The sequence below is a fragment of the Amblyomma americanum genome, chromosome 4, assembly GCF_052857255.1.
Source record: "Amblyomma americanum isolate KBUSLIRL-KWMA chromosome 4, ASM5285725v1, whole genome shotgun sequence".
Lineage (NCBI taxonomy): Eukaryota > Metazoa > Arthropoda > Arachnida > Ixodida > Ixodidae > Amblyomma > Amblyomma americanum.
The window spans coordinates 190,308,974-190,325,938 of NC_135500.1; the positions used below are offsets into that span (position 1 = coordinate 190,308,974).

Consider the following 16,965-nt stretch of genomic DNA (forward strand, 5'->3'; position numbering starts at 1 on the left):
ATATAAAAAGGCCACGAGGTTGACTTCTAAGACATGCAACAAGGCATGCAATTAGTATCTACGTAAGACGAGCTTTAGGAGGGTAGTTGACGAGAATTCCTCTTACTTTCAATATGTTCGGAACGATGGCAATGAATAACGACGTACACCACAAAGCCACGAAGCAAACACTTTGGGCTGTAAATGTTTACAAAGTCTGTACATACGGCACTGTGTCTGAAACCCACATGAGCACTTTCTTGTTGTGAAATCAAAGAAACCATTGCATTCGTCATCAAGGTTGTTGCGTGTATTTTCATTGCTTGCTACCGTACCTATAGAGGGAAATGCGGCGAGAGCGTTGCGCCGGAAAAACGCATTACTCAGTGTTCTTCATCGCTTAACAAGAAAAAAAAGCGAAAGGCCTAAGAATAACTGGCACACAGCGTACAGCTTTTTGGCACGCATACGCCATCCTTAAATGCACGTTTAACAATTTAATCATAACCCGCCGCGCTGGCTCAGTGGTTAGGGAGCTCGGCTACTGATCCGGAGTTCCAGGGTTCGAACCCGACCGCGGCGGCCGCGTTTCGATGGAGGCGAAACGCCAAAGTCGCCCGTGTGCTGTGCGATGTCAGCGCACGTTAAAGATCCCCAGGTGGTCGAAATTATTCCGGAGCCCTCCACTAGGCACCTCTTTCTTGCTTTCTTCTTTCACTCCCTCTTTTGTCCCTTCCATTGCGGCGCGGTTCAGGTGTCCAACGATATATGAGACAGATGCTGCGCCATTTTCCTTGCCCGAAAAACCAATTGTTATGAACAATTTGATCACAATGTTGTTTGCTAAAGTCTATCGTCTTTCACACTTAATTGGGAAACACCTCAAAATAATCGAAGCTGTGGAAAAAAGGTATTTAATTTCGTCTTAAATTCGTTACATGTTTGCTCAACCACCCTTGAAGCCACAAAACACGAAAAAGATGCACTGCTTGCATACCCGGTGAATGGAGCGCAGAGTTGACATGGCACACGCCCGTTGCAACCAGCATGGTGTAGAAAATCTGCGAACACATGGAAAGTGCTTTTATTTGTGATGAGTTGGAAAACAACAGCTGGAATTTCTTTATAGCATCTATGCTTCAAGCAAAGCTTATAACAAGCTAGATTTGTTTACGATGAAGATTACCAACGTATACCGGGGCAGATAAATGCAGACTAGCATGCAGCAGCAACAAACGTTGCCGCGACAGGGATTAGCGACACAATTCTTGTTGACTGCTTATACATCAACTTTCATCGCTGTGGCTCGAAAAAGTCGGACACTGAACGCTCAGCTCGCTCTGGCGGTCCTAACCTAACTAGCCCCACTAGAATTTAAAGGTCCATTAAAAAGATGAACAGCATGTTGCATTAGAAGCTTTTCAATTCCTGAACACCCTTGCTAATGTGGAAGCTGGCCATTTTTTTTATGGGTTTTTCCATCCGTATTCAATTCTTCTCCAGATTGTTCCTGATAGGCTGTTTTCTGTTTCTTGTGCCCAGCTTTCTGTAGCTCTATTCATAATGTATTTTCTATTTCACTGGCCGCCCAAATGAGGGTTCACAATCAGGGCGGGAACCACCTCTTTGTGCCCAGGCATATACAGTACGGGGGAACCATTATGTAGTAGCGCAACTAGCATAGCGTAAAAGCTGACTGCATCATAGCCTCATCCACTACACTGATGCCCCATCCTCAGCTACCTTTAAGCATTGGGATAACTTATGGCATGACTCGCTCGCTCGCTCCCTCACTACCTCTCTCCGTCACTCCCTCGCTCATTCACTCACTCACTCACTCAATCAAGCAAGCAATCAATCAATCAATCAATCAATCAATCAATCAATCAATCAATCAACCAATCAGATTCTTGTGTCGAATGGTAACGCAGACAGTCAGGCGCGAAATGTGCAGCGGCAGTTACGCCATCGAAGCCCAGTAAGTGCGTGTCGATTGAAAACAACACGCCCCACGCTCGCTTTGTGCGCGGAGAACAAAGACTCTCGCTCGGTTCCGGGTAGTTGACGTCAAACGCGACGCCTTCCGGCTGTTTTGCCGTGTGGCCATGATGGCGCAGTAACGCTTCCAGCTAGGTCCCGACTTGTTCTGCCGTAAACGTCATTATTTGTTAGTCATACGAGCAATTAAAAATATATCATTTTTCCTACCCCCCCCCCCCCCCCCCCCATAAATAAACCACGGCAAACGAGAGATTCTCTAGCGGGGGTTCAATTCCTAACCACTAACAACTTCCAGAGCCTCGCTACCAATTGTAAACTGCTGTTCCCTTAACTGTTGAACATTACTTTAGTTTAATTCGTATTAATCGTTAGACCCACTCCTTTGCTCTGTCTAAGTAGTTGATAATGATTTGCAATTCATCCTCTGAGTGACTTAGCAAAGGAATCTCATCAGCGAATAGCAGATTACTAAGGTATTGTCCTTCATTTTATTCCTCAACTGCTCCCAATCCAAGACTCTGAATGTAGCCTCCGACGGCTATAACTAAACCTAAATAAATGTTCTAGCGCAGCATCACTACTAGGCGCATTTTCTGATTTCAGGCATTCGTAGTAGTACGCCTCTGAAGCCTGCTTTGAGGCAGGAGTCCCACCTGTCAACCGGGTTGTGGGCAAACTGCGAGGCCTTCACCTGAGCGAAGGCCTTCAAGGTAAATGTCTTCGGGGCAAAAGCCTTTAGGCCGAACACCTTTTGTGGTGAGGCCTTTAGGACAAAGACCTTATGGTAAATGATTTTAATGTGAAGGCGTTCATGGTAAATGCCTTTAGGTAGAGGGACTTCAAGACCAAATGCATTTATGGTGAAGGCGTTTAGGACAAATGCCTTTTGCACTTAAGGGCCTTAAGTACCTTATGGAAATAGTGCTTGCACGGCGAAGTTGTAGGCCAGTTGGTCCGACATGTTCAAGGGTAAAAAGAACGGCGTCAGGAACAGGACGTGGGAAGAGAATTGGGCAGGACTAGCGATAACTAACAGCTGGGGTTTATTGGAAGACAGTGCTACTGCACGATATTCCGCGCTTAGCCATGCTAAACCATCTGCAATTTTCTTTTAGCCACCGCCAGCACAAGCGCTACTACCGACTGTTTATTCAGGTTGTCAACAGAGGGTGTATAAAAGAAAGACGAGCATTCGCAGGGAGGAGCTAGAGACTTGATTAGAGAGAATTCTGCTAGAGACTTATCACATAAAAAGATTTTTCTGTCGTTGTGAAAGTGATGCCTATTTACACTTGTATTCTAGTGAATGTGCATACCTAAAATCCTCCTTGATAAAAACCGGGGTCACGTGTTAGGAGCGCCTCAGCAGCCCCTTTCTGAGCATGTGAACCTTTATTACCCCCATATACGTATTATATGATAATTTAAGTAAACAGCTGGTAGTAGCACTGGTAAATGTACTGCCTGTCCTTTCGTTTGTCCCCTTTGCAGTTTGCGCGCTGAGTTCGTCCCGACAAAAAAAAAAGTATAGGAGCAGTGTGGAAACGGGAAGATCTGAATTTAATCTGTTTCTCGTTCAAATGCACACCACCCTTGGTGTATTGACATCCTTGCTTCCTTAATCATTCACCTAACAAAACCCCGTGGTGTAGAATGAGAAAAACAGACGATGCAGCCAGGCAAAACCACAGCAAATGCTCCAAGCAAGTTTTATGCGCTCTAGGTGCTAAGCAAGTTCATCTCGTTACCGAACCAGTTACAAGCGACTGGCGTGATTCACGGCATGAATTATCAAATGATCGTTGTGTGCATGCAGAGCAGGTTGAGATCCTGCTTCTTCCGGCCATACGTCCGACTCCAGCCTTAGGAGCGCGCATTCAGTCGCTCCGACGTCGCGCTTCATGGCTTTGCACCTCTCTCGGAGGTAACGACTGCGTCCATCACAGCGGCCGCCCCGGCGCCGCGTCCTGGGAAACGTATTAACATTTCAAGCACCGCTTTCTACGTGGGCAGAGCGGCGGCTAGCCGGGCTGCTGGAATTCCATGTATTCAGCTACCGGCCAACCAAGCATCTGTGCTCAGTACTTCGCCCGTTTGTTCGCGCAGCCGTCATCACGGAACGTACGATGGACTGAGGCCTAGACGACTTTTCCCCGTAAACTCTGGACAAGCGATTTTAGTTTGAGCGGCTGCCGCCACGTGTCGCTTGGAGGCGAACATTCATAATTACCGCAGGAATCCAGAAAGTTTTGTACAGCCCATAGATTTTCTATGGTCATCAGAATTAGTCGGTGCAAGCGCAGGGGCCATTTTAGAAGCCTCGGCGCGCAGGTAGAATAGGCCATCACTATTAACAAGCTAGCGCAGCATCTTACCGCGTGCCATTGGTATATAAGAATTGCGAGTGAAAATATCCTCGATAAATGGCGGGGTATTCGCTACTGGTCTGCGACAGATGGCGCTACTTGGTCATCATCATCGTCGTCAATTATTATTATTATGATTAACCAGAAGCTCTAGAAAAGAGGAGGAAGATCAAATTCTTGAAGCACAATCCTGAATAAGCGGAAAGCAGGAATCCTTAATGCGCTGACCAATGTTTCGGCAAAAGTTGTTTCCGCTTCCTTGTCGAAACGCTGGTCGACGGTCTCAAACTTCTCCTCCTCATCGTAGCTCTTACACTTTGCATTGTAATTTAATGCAATTCCCAGCTAACGGAAATGCAGAATAAAAGTTCTTAGTTTCCATAATTTCGTCGTTGCTCGCAACATCGCTAAGAGCTAAAGCACTGGCAAATGTATCTACACAAACTCCGTGGCGTGTCGTCTAACTCTAAACAACGGTCTTATCGAAGCGTACACGCAAAAATACGTGTGTTTGCGCAGGTGTTGTAAGGTTTCCTTGTTGTATCCTCGTCCGAAGCCCCCGGGCTGGTCTGCAAGGCGTGAAGTTGCGCTGGGAACTTATCGATCACCGCCGCGAAGACGGCGGTATAAAAGCTCGGATTTAAACGCGCTGCATTTCAAAGGCTGAGAAAATATCGAATTCTGGTGGCATGAGGTACCACCCCTTCCCCCTACCCCCCCCCCCCCCTCCATACAATTTTTTTAGGGGATTCCATTACATCCAAAACACCGCTGCGGCCATGATGTTCGAGAGGCGCGGAGCGCGATTCTTAGAGATGTGTGCCAGATTTTTTTTCTAAACCTGTTTGTTGATGCAAGAACACAAAGATGAACAAAAAAGGAACAGGAACCAAATGTAGGTATGATGAATGAACGGTGAAAAGCATGGAGAGTGAGACGCAAAGGAAGAAAGAAAAAAAAGAAAGAAGGAAAGAAACAAAAAGAAAGAGAGAAATAAAGAAACAAGAGAAAGATAGAAAGAAAGAAAGAGAAAAAGAGAGAGAAAGAGAGAAAGAAAGAGAAAAAAAAGAGAGAAAGAGAGAAAGAATGAAAGAAAGAAAGAGAAAAAAAGAGAGAAAGAATGAAAGAAAGAAAGAGAAAAAAAGAGAGAAAGAGAGAAAGAATGAAAGAAAGAAAGAGAAAAAAAGAGAGAAAGAATGAAAGAAAGAAAGAGAAAAAAAGAGAGAAAGAGAGAAAGAATGAAAGAAAGAAAGATGCAGCAATGGCTGCCAGGCGTTTCTTCGCTTCGCGTCTTTTCACGTTGTTAACGTGCAAATCGAGCGCCGAGAGAGTCTTGCTATGACTGCAGCGAGTTCGCTACCGCTAGGCACTAAGCATGATAGACGTCTAAGAAATAGTTCTCCTCTTATCCATCGATTCGGAAAGAAATGGCGCACTTTTACTGAGGCACCTGCTTATATAGGCATTTGCTTTTGAAGTCAAATGAATTACTACTGGAGATCTTGGCATTCAGCGAACTGATACGACACCTGAGTGAGAATTCACGCTGACTTTTGGGGGCCGCGACAGCTAAGGAAAAGGCAGAGACGCGTGATCAGAGAATCGCATTAGCAAGCAGCTAGCCTCAGTATGCGACACATGACGTGCGAGGTATCGGGCGCATACATTAACAGGTCGCAGGAAATAGAATCAGTAGCAAGTATAGTTACTTTCACCCAACACATCTTTTTCGAATCTGCGGCTTGCACTTCATCTTGATGAAAATCTACGCCGACATTTACGCGTCAGCAAGCCAGTGGGAGGAATGCAGACGCATAAAGCGTGTCTATAGATAAACATCCAGACTTCCGATTATCGCCTCATATTGCTTTCCAGGGAAGTCGAGGCTGTGATAGAATCTTGGGAATGACGTCAGTTTCTTTCAACGAAGCTGAAAGCATCCTTGTGCAGTTTAATTTTTCTTTTTGCATTTTTAATGCATCCGGGGATAACTTAGTTTACTACGGGAATTTCAAGCGCGCCTGAAACAGAGCAAGGAGCTTTTAATTTAAGATGCATTTAAATTTAAGATGCCTGCCCCGAGAGCGTCGAATGTTTGAAAAATTGTAATAAAATACGGCGAGCTTTCCGACCATCAATTTTTTTACGTTCTCCTAAAGGGATCCAACGAAAACCATCAAAGGCAATGAAGTACTTTGTAAACATCCGCATCTTTCCGGTGTAAGCACGGAGTTTGCATGCTAATCTTCGTAACAACATGCGCAGCAAATATGTGAGAGTGCTCAGAATCCTGGCGGAGAGTGTTTGCTTTGCATGTTATGAAGTTAATTGACAGCACTTCAAAGAAAACTTCTCATTTAATGTTTTCGGCATAATTTAAATTATATGAGGGCAGCCGAACGCTGCTCACACTTACACCTCGTGTACTTGGCTTCAAACGGAAACTTCAGAGGCACTGCATAAACAGACGAATCTTAATAAGATGCTTAAACAGCCGAGACACATGCCGACAATTCTTTTCTTTGTTGAATGATTGACTGTAGCCCCTCGGGTTATGCCTTCGACAGAAAGGATTTCATGCTTAGATTGATACCAAGAACAAAGGTAGCCTTTGGTTTTCTTCACTCAGTCGCCCAGCTTCAGCATGCTTGGTACATGTCTCATCTTTCCCTGATTCTCCAGCTCTTCTAAATTTCCTAGCGAAGCTGTTTTTTTTTTCCTCACAAGCATCCGAAATTTATCGTACGCTCCTCAGACTTTCCATCATACCCAGGGCTCACTGCACACGCCGCTAACAGTAGGTAACACCTTGGTAAATAAGGTGGTTTGGGAAAATGAACACTGGAAGGTGTTCTAATGTACATTTTAAGAGCTTCCATTCCTCCGATTGTGCGCCTGCTTGAAAGCATGTTGAACACTCCCGGCCTAACGTGTCACAACTGAGGTTGTTCCCCGTCCTCACCGAATGCCGGCGACCATTGAAAGGATCCTGTTTACGCGCTCTACCAATGCTGCGTTAGGTAGCTTGACTCTGTTTTCCTTGTGGCCAACACCCTCGCATCCTTATCACCAAGTGAGAGTTTCGCTTTGTCGCCTCGGAACTAAAAGAAGAGTTATAGAAAAAAATATCGGCCGATGGAAACTATGAGCGTAAACAGAGCTCTCATGATTCGAGGCCCTTATTTGTGGCGGGCGAGGCCGCTTCCTTTGAAGAAGCACATGATATTTGACTTCCGGGAGCTCGTTAAGGCGGCAACGCCTGGAAAACTTTCGCGAGGGTTCCGGGACTTACTCGAGGATCGGCGATAATCTGGAGGCGCCTGGCGAGCTTCGCCCTAAGTGCTCCTCACTTGCTGCTTTAGACTTTAAAGGCGCTTCAATCTCTGTTTTCGAAAACACGAAAAGGGCCTGTCGTCATCGCTGTGCGTTGCTTCCAGTCTGTGACATATACTCAGAAAAGCGCCAAGGTTTATATACCGACGCATTAGGATCAAGGAAGAGTGAACATAATAATAAGAGCGTTCTACATTTTGGCGCTTGAGATAAAAAAGGACGTCATCCTGTTTTCTTTTCTTTTAGTGAAAAATACAGGAGAAAAATTAAACATTGGTAGCAAATATTGATCGTGTTTCGACATGGATTGATTCCAGGAAATCGGTTCATAGTGATGGCAAATAAGGGAGAGGTGCAGGTTTTATAGCGATGCTTTCATCTATCGCTTGTTACGCTAATCCTAATGATCTGCCTCGTTTTTACTTGATACTCAAGAATCAGCCCACTTTACGGTTTGGACTACATGATGTCAAGGTGCCCTTTAGGCAGCGGAAATTAACAATGCAAGCGCTCACAGCAGTGTTGTAGCAGAAAAGGTTGCACAAGAACAGTTACTAATGCCAATGATAACACTTCATCCCTATCTCCAAAGCGCAGAAAATCACGATAATATGAAACATCCCATAAAGCTAGATTTTAACAGAGCAGCTGTATTGCGTCCAGTAAAGCGGTGACTGAACACGACGCATAATATGGCGACAGGTGAACTTGTTTTATATGCAAGTTACACAGGCCCCAAAATATTGATTGCCATCACAACAACGCCGATACATTCACACACTGATGCTGTAAAAATTGTATCATGCGGAACCTGCCGAACAGCAATATCTAATAAGACAAGTGTTCACTTTTTGCTCTACTACATGACTTATATGACCTACATAACTCCAGTTCTTATGGCTTAGAAAATTAGTGCGATGTAAATTTTCTCAGAATTACACTCTTCCAGGAGGGAAGACCCGCCGCGGTGGCTCAGTGGTTAGGGCGCTCAACTACTGATCCGGAGTTCCCGGGTTCGAACCCGACCGCGGCGGCTGCGTTTTTATGGAGGAAAAACGCTAAGGCGCCCGTGTGCTGTGCGAAGTCAGTGCATGTTAAAGATCCCCAGGTGGTCGAAATTATACCGGAGCCCTCCACTACGGCACCTCTCTCTTCCTTTCTTCTTTCACTCCCTCCTTTATTCGTTCCCTTACGGCGCGGTTCAGGTGTCCAACGATATATGAGACAGATACTGCGCCATTTCCTTTCCCCCCCCCCAAAAAAAAACAATTATTATTATTATTATTATTATTATTATTATTATTATTATTATTAATATTATTATTATTATTATTAATATTATTCCAGGAGGGAAGTATGTACCCTCAACTCGCCAAGTACGATGTTGCCGGCTAGCTATTTCATTTTTTTTTTACTTAAGTCTGACAAATGCGAGCGGTTTGAGCAACCTTCCGCAGAAATATTTATTAAACTCGGTAACCATCAACGGAAAGGATGAGTCGTTAGTAATTTCAGCGGCAGAAAGCTCGGTGCCTACGCATATGCTCTTTAAGAATAACCGCACAAAGGATATCATGAGCGTGCCTCGCAAATCATGACCAATATGAACGCGTCGGCCTCGGTCACCACGGCCACCACCGCTTAGGCATTCTTTCCTAAATGCAGAGTCACGGGGAATCAGCGAGGCCTGGCGATGGTTGCCAAGGCAACGGCTTCTACGGCCCAAGAGGCAAAAGAGAAGGATTCTGACACTTACACCGCCCTCAGATGAGGCATAAAAACTGGGCCGTCCGACAGCGATGGAAACGCGATTTGTGCCTCGGCTACGGGGTCAGTTTCGGGCGCGGCATCTCCCTGCGTCGTCCCCAGGGCGCAGGAAGACCCGTGGTTGCCGGCGCCTAAACAGAGTTTATGGACACGCTCCAAGTCCGATGTATTCCGGAATAAGGAATGCGTCGTTCGGTGTGACCGACTGCGCGGCAAAACGCGCGCGCTGAAGGTCTTTTGTCCTCGCTTCGCAGGAAAGCAGTCGCTAGTTTATTCACTTTCTCTTGCTTTTGTTCTTTCATTTACTGGGTGTTGCGCGGAATATGATTTCACGATTGAGTTGTTTGAAAGCTCGAACGAAAGAAGAGACGCCGACAGTCTTCGCTGGAGTGAACACAAGGGAACAAGAAGTATTAAAAGAGGTAGACGAAAATTCTCTCTGTTATATTGCAAAGTTTGCAGCAACATATACTTGCTCTCAGCTGTTTTGCAGAAAAGTATGCGAATGAGATGAGACACTAAGGTGCGACCGAGATACGCGGTGAAAGTGGTGAAAGTTACCGGCCAGCATGCGATTTGATTTAACGAGTGCTTTGGTGGATTGTTGCTTTTTTTGTTTCCTAGTTGGTGCGTTATGATGCAAGAGCATCGATTTGTCTTGTACCGTCAGAGAACAAAACACAAAAACAACCTTTCATACGTGCACACAAATATCTAAGGTTCTGCGCCTTGTCATCATTTACGAAAAAAATTCTAATTTCATTCTTTATGGAGATAGCGATGCACTTAACAAATGGACGAGCAACTGCTGTGTACACGCAATAGACTTCGACGTGCGTAGGTGTTTCGCGTTGGTTGCGCGCACGCTTAAATGGGCAAAATGTTTTGATCGGCTCCTCGAATGATATTGGTTTGCAGTTGTTTGGCCCATAAGTATTTCAAGTTGCGGTATGCCTGGGATGTTAAAGGACGCCGCTTCACGAATATCAAAATTGGTTTTGGGGAAAGGAAAAGGCGCACTATCTATCTCACATATCGGCGGACACCTGAACCGCGCCGTAAGGGAAGGAATAGAAGAGGGTCTAAGAGAAGAAAGGAAGCAAGAGGTGCCGTAGGGGAGGGCTCCGGAATAATTTCGACCACCTGGGGATCTTTAACGTGCACTGCCATCGCACAGCACACGGGCGCCTTAGCGTTTTGCCTCCCTAAAGACGCAGCCGCCGCGGTCGGGTTCGAACCCGCTCCAGATTAGTAGCCGACCGCCCTAACCACTGAGTCACCGCGGCGGGTGTAACCAGGTTCAGCTACTAGTAGCGAGCTCCGTCCGCTGGACGATCGGATCCGGCCTGTCGTCTTCGCAACCCCTGAGACGCAGACAGTTCACGAGGCGTCTCACCTGGATCATTCATGACTACTGCCGCAGTTAAATTGTCGAGAGCTGTTGCAGTCCGTTGGCACCGGATGATAGGCAGTGGAGTCTATCTAGACAGAGCGAGTGCACGGCTCCGGCGTAGCTGCGGTTGAGTGACGTCATGGCTGCCACGTGACTAGGCAAGGACGAGCGCTCGGTTTCGGCGGTGGCGACTGAGTCACGAAATAGATGTCGCGTGGTTTCTCCTCGGTTCAAGGTCAAACTGGTGCACACGGCGCATACGGCGAAGAAGTGACGGAGGGGAGTAGTAAAAGCTTTCGCTTTTAAAATTGGAGGGACACTTAAGCTCCGCCTCAAGGGTATGACGCGATAGTGTAATGGGTTAATTCCCATTGATGCAGAAGGGGACTTTCTAATTTACATTCATAGATCCCTAGTGGTCCTCATACCAATCCTGGCGCATTGGTGCAGCGGTTAATTAAGCGATGCGCCACTGCCCTGCTATGAGAGCTGCTGCCACCGGCGGGTCTTGTGTGACCCAGTTTGGTCTTCCCGAGCAACCTCTCAGGACCAGACATCCTTTTGAACTGCTACCTGCCGCGGTGGGCAGTTTGTTCACAATCTGGTAGGCTAGTTGTGATGACATCCCCTGCCACTTAGGTTGCTTCTCTGGGGAATTTTCGTGGATTTTTCGCTGACGGCCAACGACGCCGACGACGACGCCAGCTTTTCTGCGACATGGGGCCCTTAACGCTGTTGCGTTGAAGTCAGGGACGCCGTTAGTGTTAAGCCGCATGGACGGATGGATACGTACGTATGTATGTATGTATGTATGTATGTATGTATGTATGCATGTATGCATGTATGCACGTATGCACGTATGTATGTACGTATGCACGTATGTATGTATGTATATATGTATGTATGTATGTATGTATGTATGTATGTATGTATGTACGTACGTACGTATGTATGTATGTATGTATGTATGTATGTATGTATGTATGTATGTATGTATGTATACATTCCTTAAGGCATAAGTGCATGCATGCATGCATGCCCTTATTACACCTGTATGTATGTATGTATGTATGTATGTATGTATGTATGTATGTATGTATGTATGTATGTATGTATGCATGTATGCACGTATGTATGTACGTATGCACGTATGTACGTATGTATGTACGTATGTATGTATGTATGTATGTATGTATGTATGTATGTATGTATGTATGTATGTATGTATGTATGTATGTATGTATGTATGTATGTATGTATGTATGTATGTATGTATGTATGTATGTATGTATGTATGTATGTATGTATGTATGTATGTATGTATGTATGTATGTATACATTCCTTAAGGCATAAGTGCATGCATGCATGCATGCCCTTATTACACCTGTATGTATGTATGTATGTATGTATGTATGTATGTATGTATGTATGTATGTATGTATGTATGTATGTATGTATGTATGTATGTATGTATGTATGTATGTATGTATGTATGTATGTATGTATGTATGTATGTATGTATGTATGTATGTATGTATGTGCGTCTCCAACTACTAAGTACTACTCAAAAAATATTCCTTCTAAAAGGAGACCACATTCTCCTTACTTTAACTCAATCCCAACTTAGAATTCTTACCTTGTATCTTTATGTCACTGTTCTGCTCTTAAGCCACCCATCTTCCATAGGCAGCATGCTAGCAGCGAATTATCATTGTGTTAATTCTTTGAACCCACACACCCCCTCGCCATACCTGTAGCCTTTTCTACGCGACACAGTTAGCTAAATGTAATTCACATCCCCCTTGAGGGAACAAACAATCGGTGAAGTAAAAGTAATGAACAAATAAAGATTTCCGGCGTAGTGAAAAGGGAATTTGTGATTCTCCATGACCAGTTACGTCAAATGAACGCTTATTAATCCAGGTGAAAACGTTTTTTAAGGTTGTATCTCTTGGGGGTTTATACCGCTAAACAAAAGAGAAATAAAATGAGAATAAACCGCCTCTCTCGGGTGTTAGCTTTCAACAACGCTTTTAAGTCTCCGTTTGCAAAAATTCGCTGAGGCGTTACAGATCTAGATAATTAAATTTCGCAATATTAAAGCGAATCACATTTACTTCAACGCTAAACATGAAAATGTTTCAAGTTTTACTCTTTACAAAACTGTTCAAGGAAACGCTTTTTGTGAACGACCATTGGAGCAGAAGTCTTATTTAAATAAACATAACACACGCCGCTTGGATCGATATGGCAAAGCGGTGTTCAGTTGGTGGTAGAAACACACACGCACACGCGCACGCACACACACATGGGCACACACACACGCACACACACACACACACACACACACACACACACACACACACACACACACACACACACACACACACACACACACACACACACACACACACACACACACACACACACACACACACACACACACACACACACACAAAATATAATGCGGACAAAGCTTCAGACCGGTTTTGTTTACTGCCGCTAACATCTCCGACGTTTTTGTGGAAATTACTTGTTTGTCGGAAAAGTAATTACGGCGATAATAGCTCGTTGAAGCTGCTTAATACAGAGCGCCCGATGCACGGCTTGTTGGATTTTTTTCGATGCATGTGGAGGAGAAACAATATCGGTGATTGATCATGGAAGACTCCATTCTCATTTTCATCGTTCTTTTTCTCCCGCTTCCTCTACTTTTTTTTTATTATGGATCACAATATAAAAGAAAAGGTTATGGGCTGACGTAATATAGGACCGCGCTCGTTATATAGCGCCGTCTGGTTGCAAAAGACCGCAATTCGTGACCCTAAAGTCTGGCGATCGTTACTCAGACTTGGCCCATTCTCTGTCTACGGTCCTATGACGCCTTGGCGCACGATACAGTCAAGAGACGCTGATCAGTTTCTCCGTTTACATCCGAGCCTTCCTTAGGCGCAATGCCAACATTAATAGAAGGATAACAAAAAAAGAACTCTTACTTTCGATGCTCCAAGAATGAAAATAAAACACATCATCTATTCAGCGTCACTCTACATATGACCAGTAAGTAAGTTTATTCCTTATTATTTCTTTTTATTTTTAATTCCACTTTCTCTCCCTCTTGCGTGGGCAAGAAAGTCTCCGATCGCTGCTGGGGAAATGACGGCGTACAATAGGAACAGAAAGATATATGAGGCACCTAATGGCATTTGAGATTGCTATTTAGCATCGCGACCCAGATAAGCGGATGTCACTGATTGCATATTCCTCTATACTAAAGCAGATTTAAATGCTGTCCGAGTCGTGAGTCGCTCGAGTCGTATTGCGCATTAGGACAAGATACGTCGTAGAATGGAAGCGACTAAGACGTCTCATTGGGTACTTTTGCTTTCTAAGAAAAGGGAATGACGCGATCAAACGAAGGGAAGGCGAATGAAGTGAGCTCCAGTTCTATTCCTGTCAGGGGCTTCTCGTCAGAGATTGAGATGAAAGATCGAGTAAGTCGATTTGCCGGTTTTAGTCCCTTCCCTTGTATATGTTATTTTGTTAAGCGACCTAATAATGACTTCGCACAAAAGCGTCACCTTGCCTCATTACTGATATTTTGAATGACTAGCTGAGAATTTAATGAGCGTTTTGTAACAGCACGCTCAACTCTCAGCGTAACACATTTTGCTCTCTTATCTCCTGACTGGCTTAGGTTTCTAAATAGTATAAAATACAACAGGAGCTGTTCTGTTGTGTACAGTGCATGCGCAAAAGCGTCACGAGTTGTTGCGACCACGAGTTATGTACACGTGCTGTGTTTTGTGAAATATCAGTCATGGCTTTTTCATATTCGTCTTCATTATCTGTAATACGAATTTTTGCACCTTTAAGTGCTAATGCTTCTTTCTTCAATTGCATTTTGATCCGCTGCTTCAGCAAAGTTTTTGTCGTAAAAAATTGCGAGAATTGCAAAAGACAGGACTGGAAGTGTTGTCTTTATTTTGAACAATCTGGAAAAAGGAAAGGAAATCTGGAATTCCATAAGGTTAAGCATTAATATTGTCCATGTTCTTTTCAGTTAGAGTAAATTTCCCTCAGAAAAGTTAGCAACATTACAATTCTTTTGTGCGCATCGCCTCACATGCGGAAGAAAGAAATAAAACTTTGCCCACTTGTTAACTTTAAACAATTTGCGGTGAAACTATGAACTTTTCAAATCAGCGGCGGCCACAAACCTACAATATTCAACGATTTTTGTATATTGTGAAACTTAGTTTTGAGGTCGTTTTAACTGCATGAACAACAACCGCACTAATTCACAGTACAGATGACATCCCAATTTAAAATCAGGATGGTATACGATACGATAGGCAATAAGCCTGACGAATGCTTTGTCAGCATCTGCTCTATAAAACCAACGCTGGCGTAAAAGTATGACTGCTGGCAGCAGGATCAATAAAAACACGAAGTTTCAGTACAGGTTTAATAAAGTAAGTATCAAGAGCTTATGATCGCCTCTTTCAGCCTGCTCTAATTTTATTCGCAAAAAGTTTTAAAGATTTATAGAGCGCCGGCTTCTCCATATAAGTTACTTTACTCACTTCAACAGATGCCTATCTTAATCAGCCATGAAAAGACCCTGACTGGCGTTTGCTAAAGCAATTTGGTCCATTCTAGGAACTACCGGGCACTTCCTTGCGTCTTTCTGCCCGGTCGTATTTGCGTCTACGGCAAATATCTTCCACCAGAGATTAATATACGTTCTAAAGTCGCATTAAAGTAGGTGGGGTGCTTGTCTACCAAGAAACGTAAAATACGCTCTGATCCCGGGATATGACACGCTGGGGGGGGGGGGGGGGGGGGAGGGGGGATATTTAAAAAAAAAAAAACTTTTCACGGTCGCCCCCTCCCCTCGCACTTTTGTTTTTGACGAAGAAAGTTCTGGAAATGAATTGTGCAAATCATCCAACGCTCTGCTCCCCCCCCCCCCCCACACCTCCCCCGCCCTTGTCTAATCAGCTTATTCACGAGTTTTCCGGTAATAAGCCTTTGCACTGATCGCGTTGTGCTGCTCTGTTTGAACGCCCATGTCGCGATGACGGTTAGGCACTGCAGCTCTCACACGTGCAGCAATTGTGCACCAAGCCACATAGACTACACAGAGTGAAAAAAAAAGAAAAACTTGCTCAAAGAAGAACGCTATCCCCACGCACACTAATCACAAGAAACGCACCGGATCTTCCGCCGCTCGGGACACTTAATTGCTTCGTAAGCGTCAGGTAGGCTCTACTCACGAGCGTGTAGACTCCGGAAGCGAAGCTCCCCTTGCGCAGTGAGAGCCAGCAGCAGCAAGACCGGAGCAGTGCCATTCCGGGAGAAGAGAACGAGGAGTACGCCGTCTGCCGAGGTGCATGACGCGCCCCGACGCACGCGAGTGCCGGCTGCGGTGTGGACACGCCGTCCAGGCGACGACCGAACCCCTCGGAGTTCGCGCGCCGCTCTGCCAGCTCCGCCCATCGAGCGGTGGGAGGGAGGGGAGGGGGGAGGGCGCTTTTCTGCCGGCAGCGTCGCGCTCGTCGCACCTCCCGCTTAGTGCGCTCTCCCCTTGCTCCCTTCGGCCCCCTCTTTATAAACTGCTCGCCCAAGCACTGAGTGGTGGTCACTGTTTCGTATATGCTCTACTTAAACAGGAAAGCAATTAACTGGTTCATTCATGCGTGCATTGGCTTTACGCGCAGGTTACAAAGCGCGCCATAGCTGGGTACTGAATTTTTAATCAACTTCTACCGCCTGGGCTTCTTTAACGAACGCCGAAATCTTAGATCAGTGACGTTTGCATTTTGAATTTTAGAGAAAACACGACCTTGTTTTCATTGAGTGACCGTCGTAGCCACTGAGCTGCCAGGAAGTGTTGTGGAAAACGCAAAGAGAGGTTGCTTGGCTACAGCGTATCAAAGAGTACGAGAATAGAGCTTGGAATATTGCCGCGGAGTTGCATGTGCACCTTCTGCAGAGGCCAGGGCATCGAGCGCAATGCCAAGGCATAGCAGCTGCTTTGCCCGCTGCGAGTCAGCCCAAAGTGCAAATTGGTGAATACTCGTGCATACTGCTGTCACATTCGCTCGATTAACCGCAGCCGA

At 45.2% G+C, this 16,965-nt stretch overlaps 1 protein-coding gene across 1 annotated transcript in view; it reads right to left on the reverse strand.

The window, feature by feature from the left end:
- The window catches only part of LOC144128872 (uncharacterized), a 45,104-nt gene extending 28,787 nt beyond the window's left edge, over nt 1-16,317 (reverse strand). The window contains exons 1-2 of the mRNA XM_077662646.1: nt 16,120-16,317; nt 977-1,040 (exon numbers count right to left, since the gene is read on the reverse strand). Coding sequence (XP_077518772.1) covers nt 977-1,040; nt 16,120-16,194 — 139 coding nt within the window. The 5' untranslated portion in view covers nt 16,195-16,317. The remainder of the gene's footprint in view (nt 1-976; nt 1,041-16,119) is intronic.
- Between the last annotated feature and the right edge of the window lie 648 nt (nt 16,318-16,965).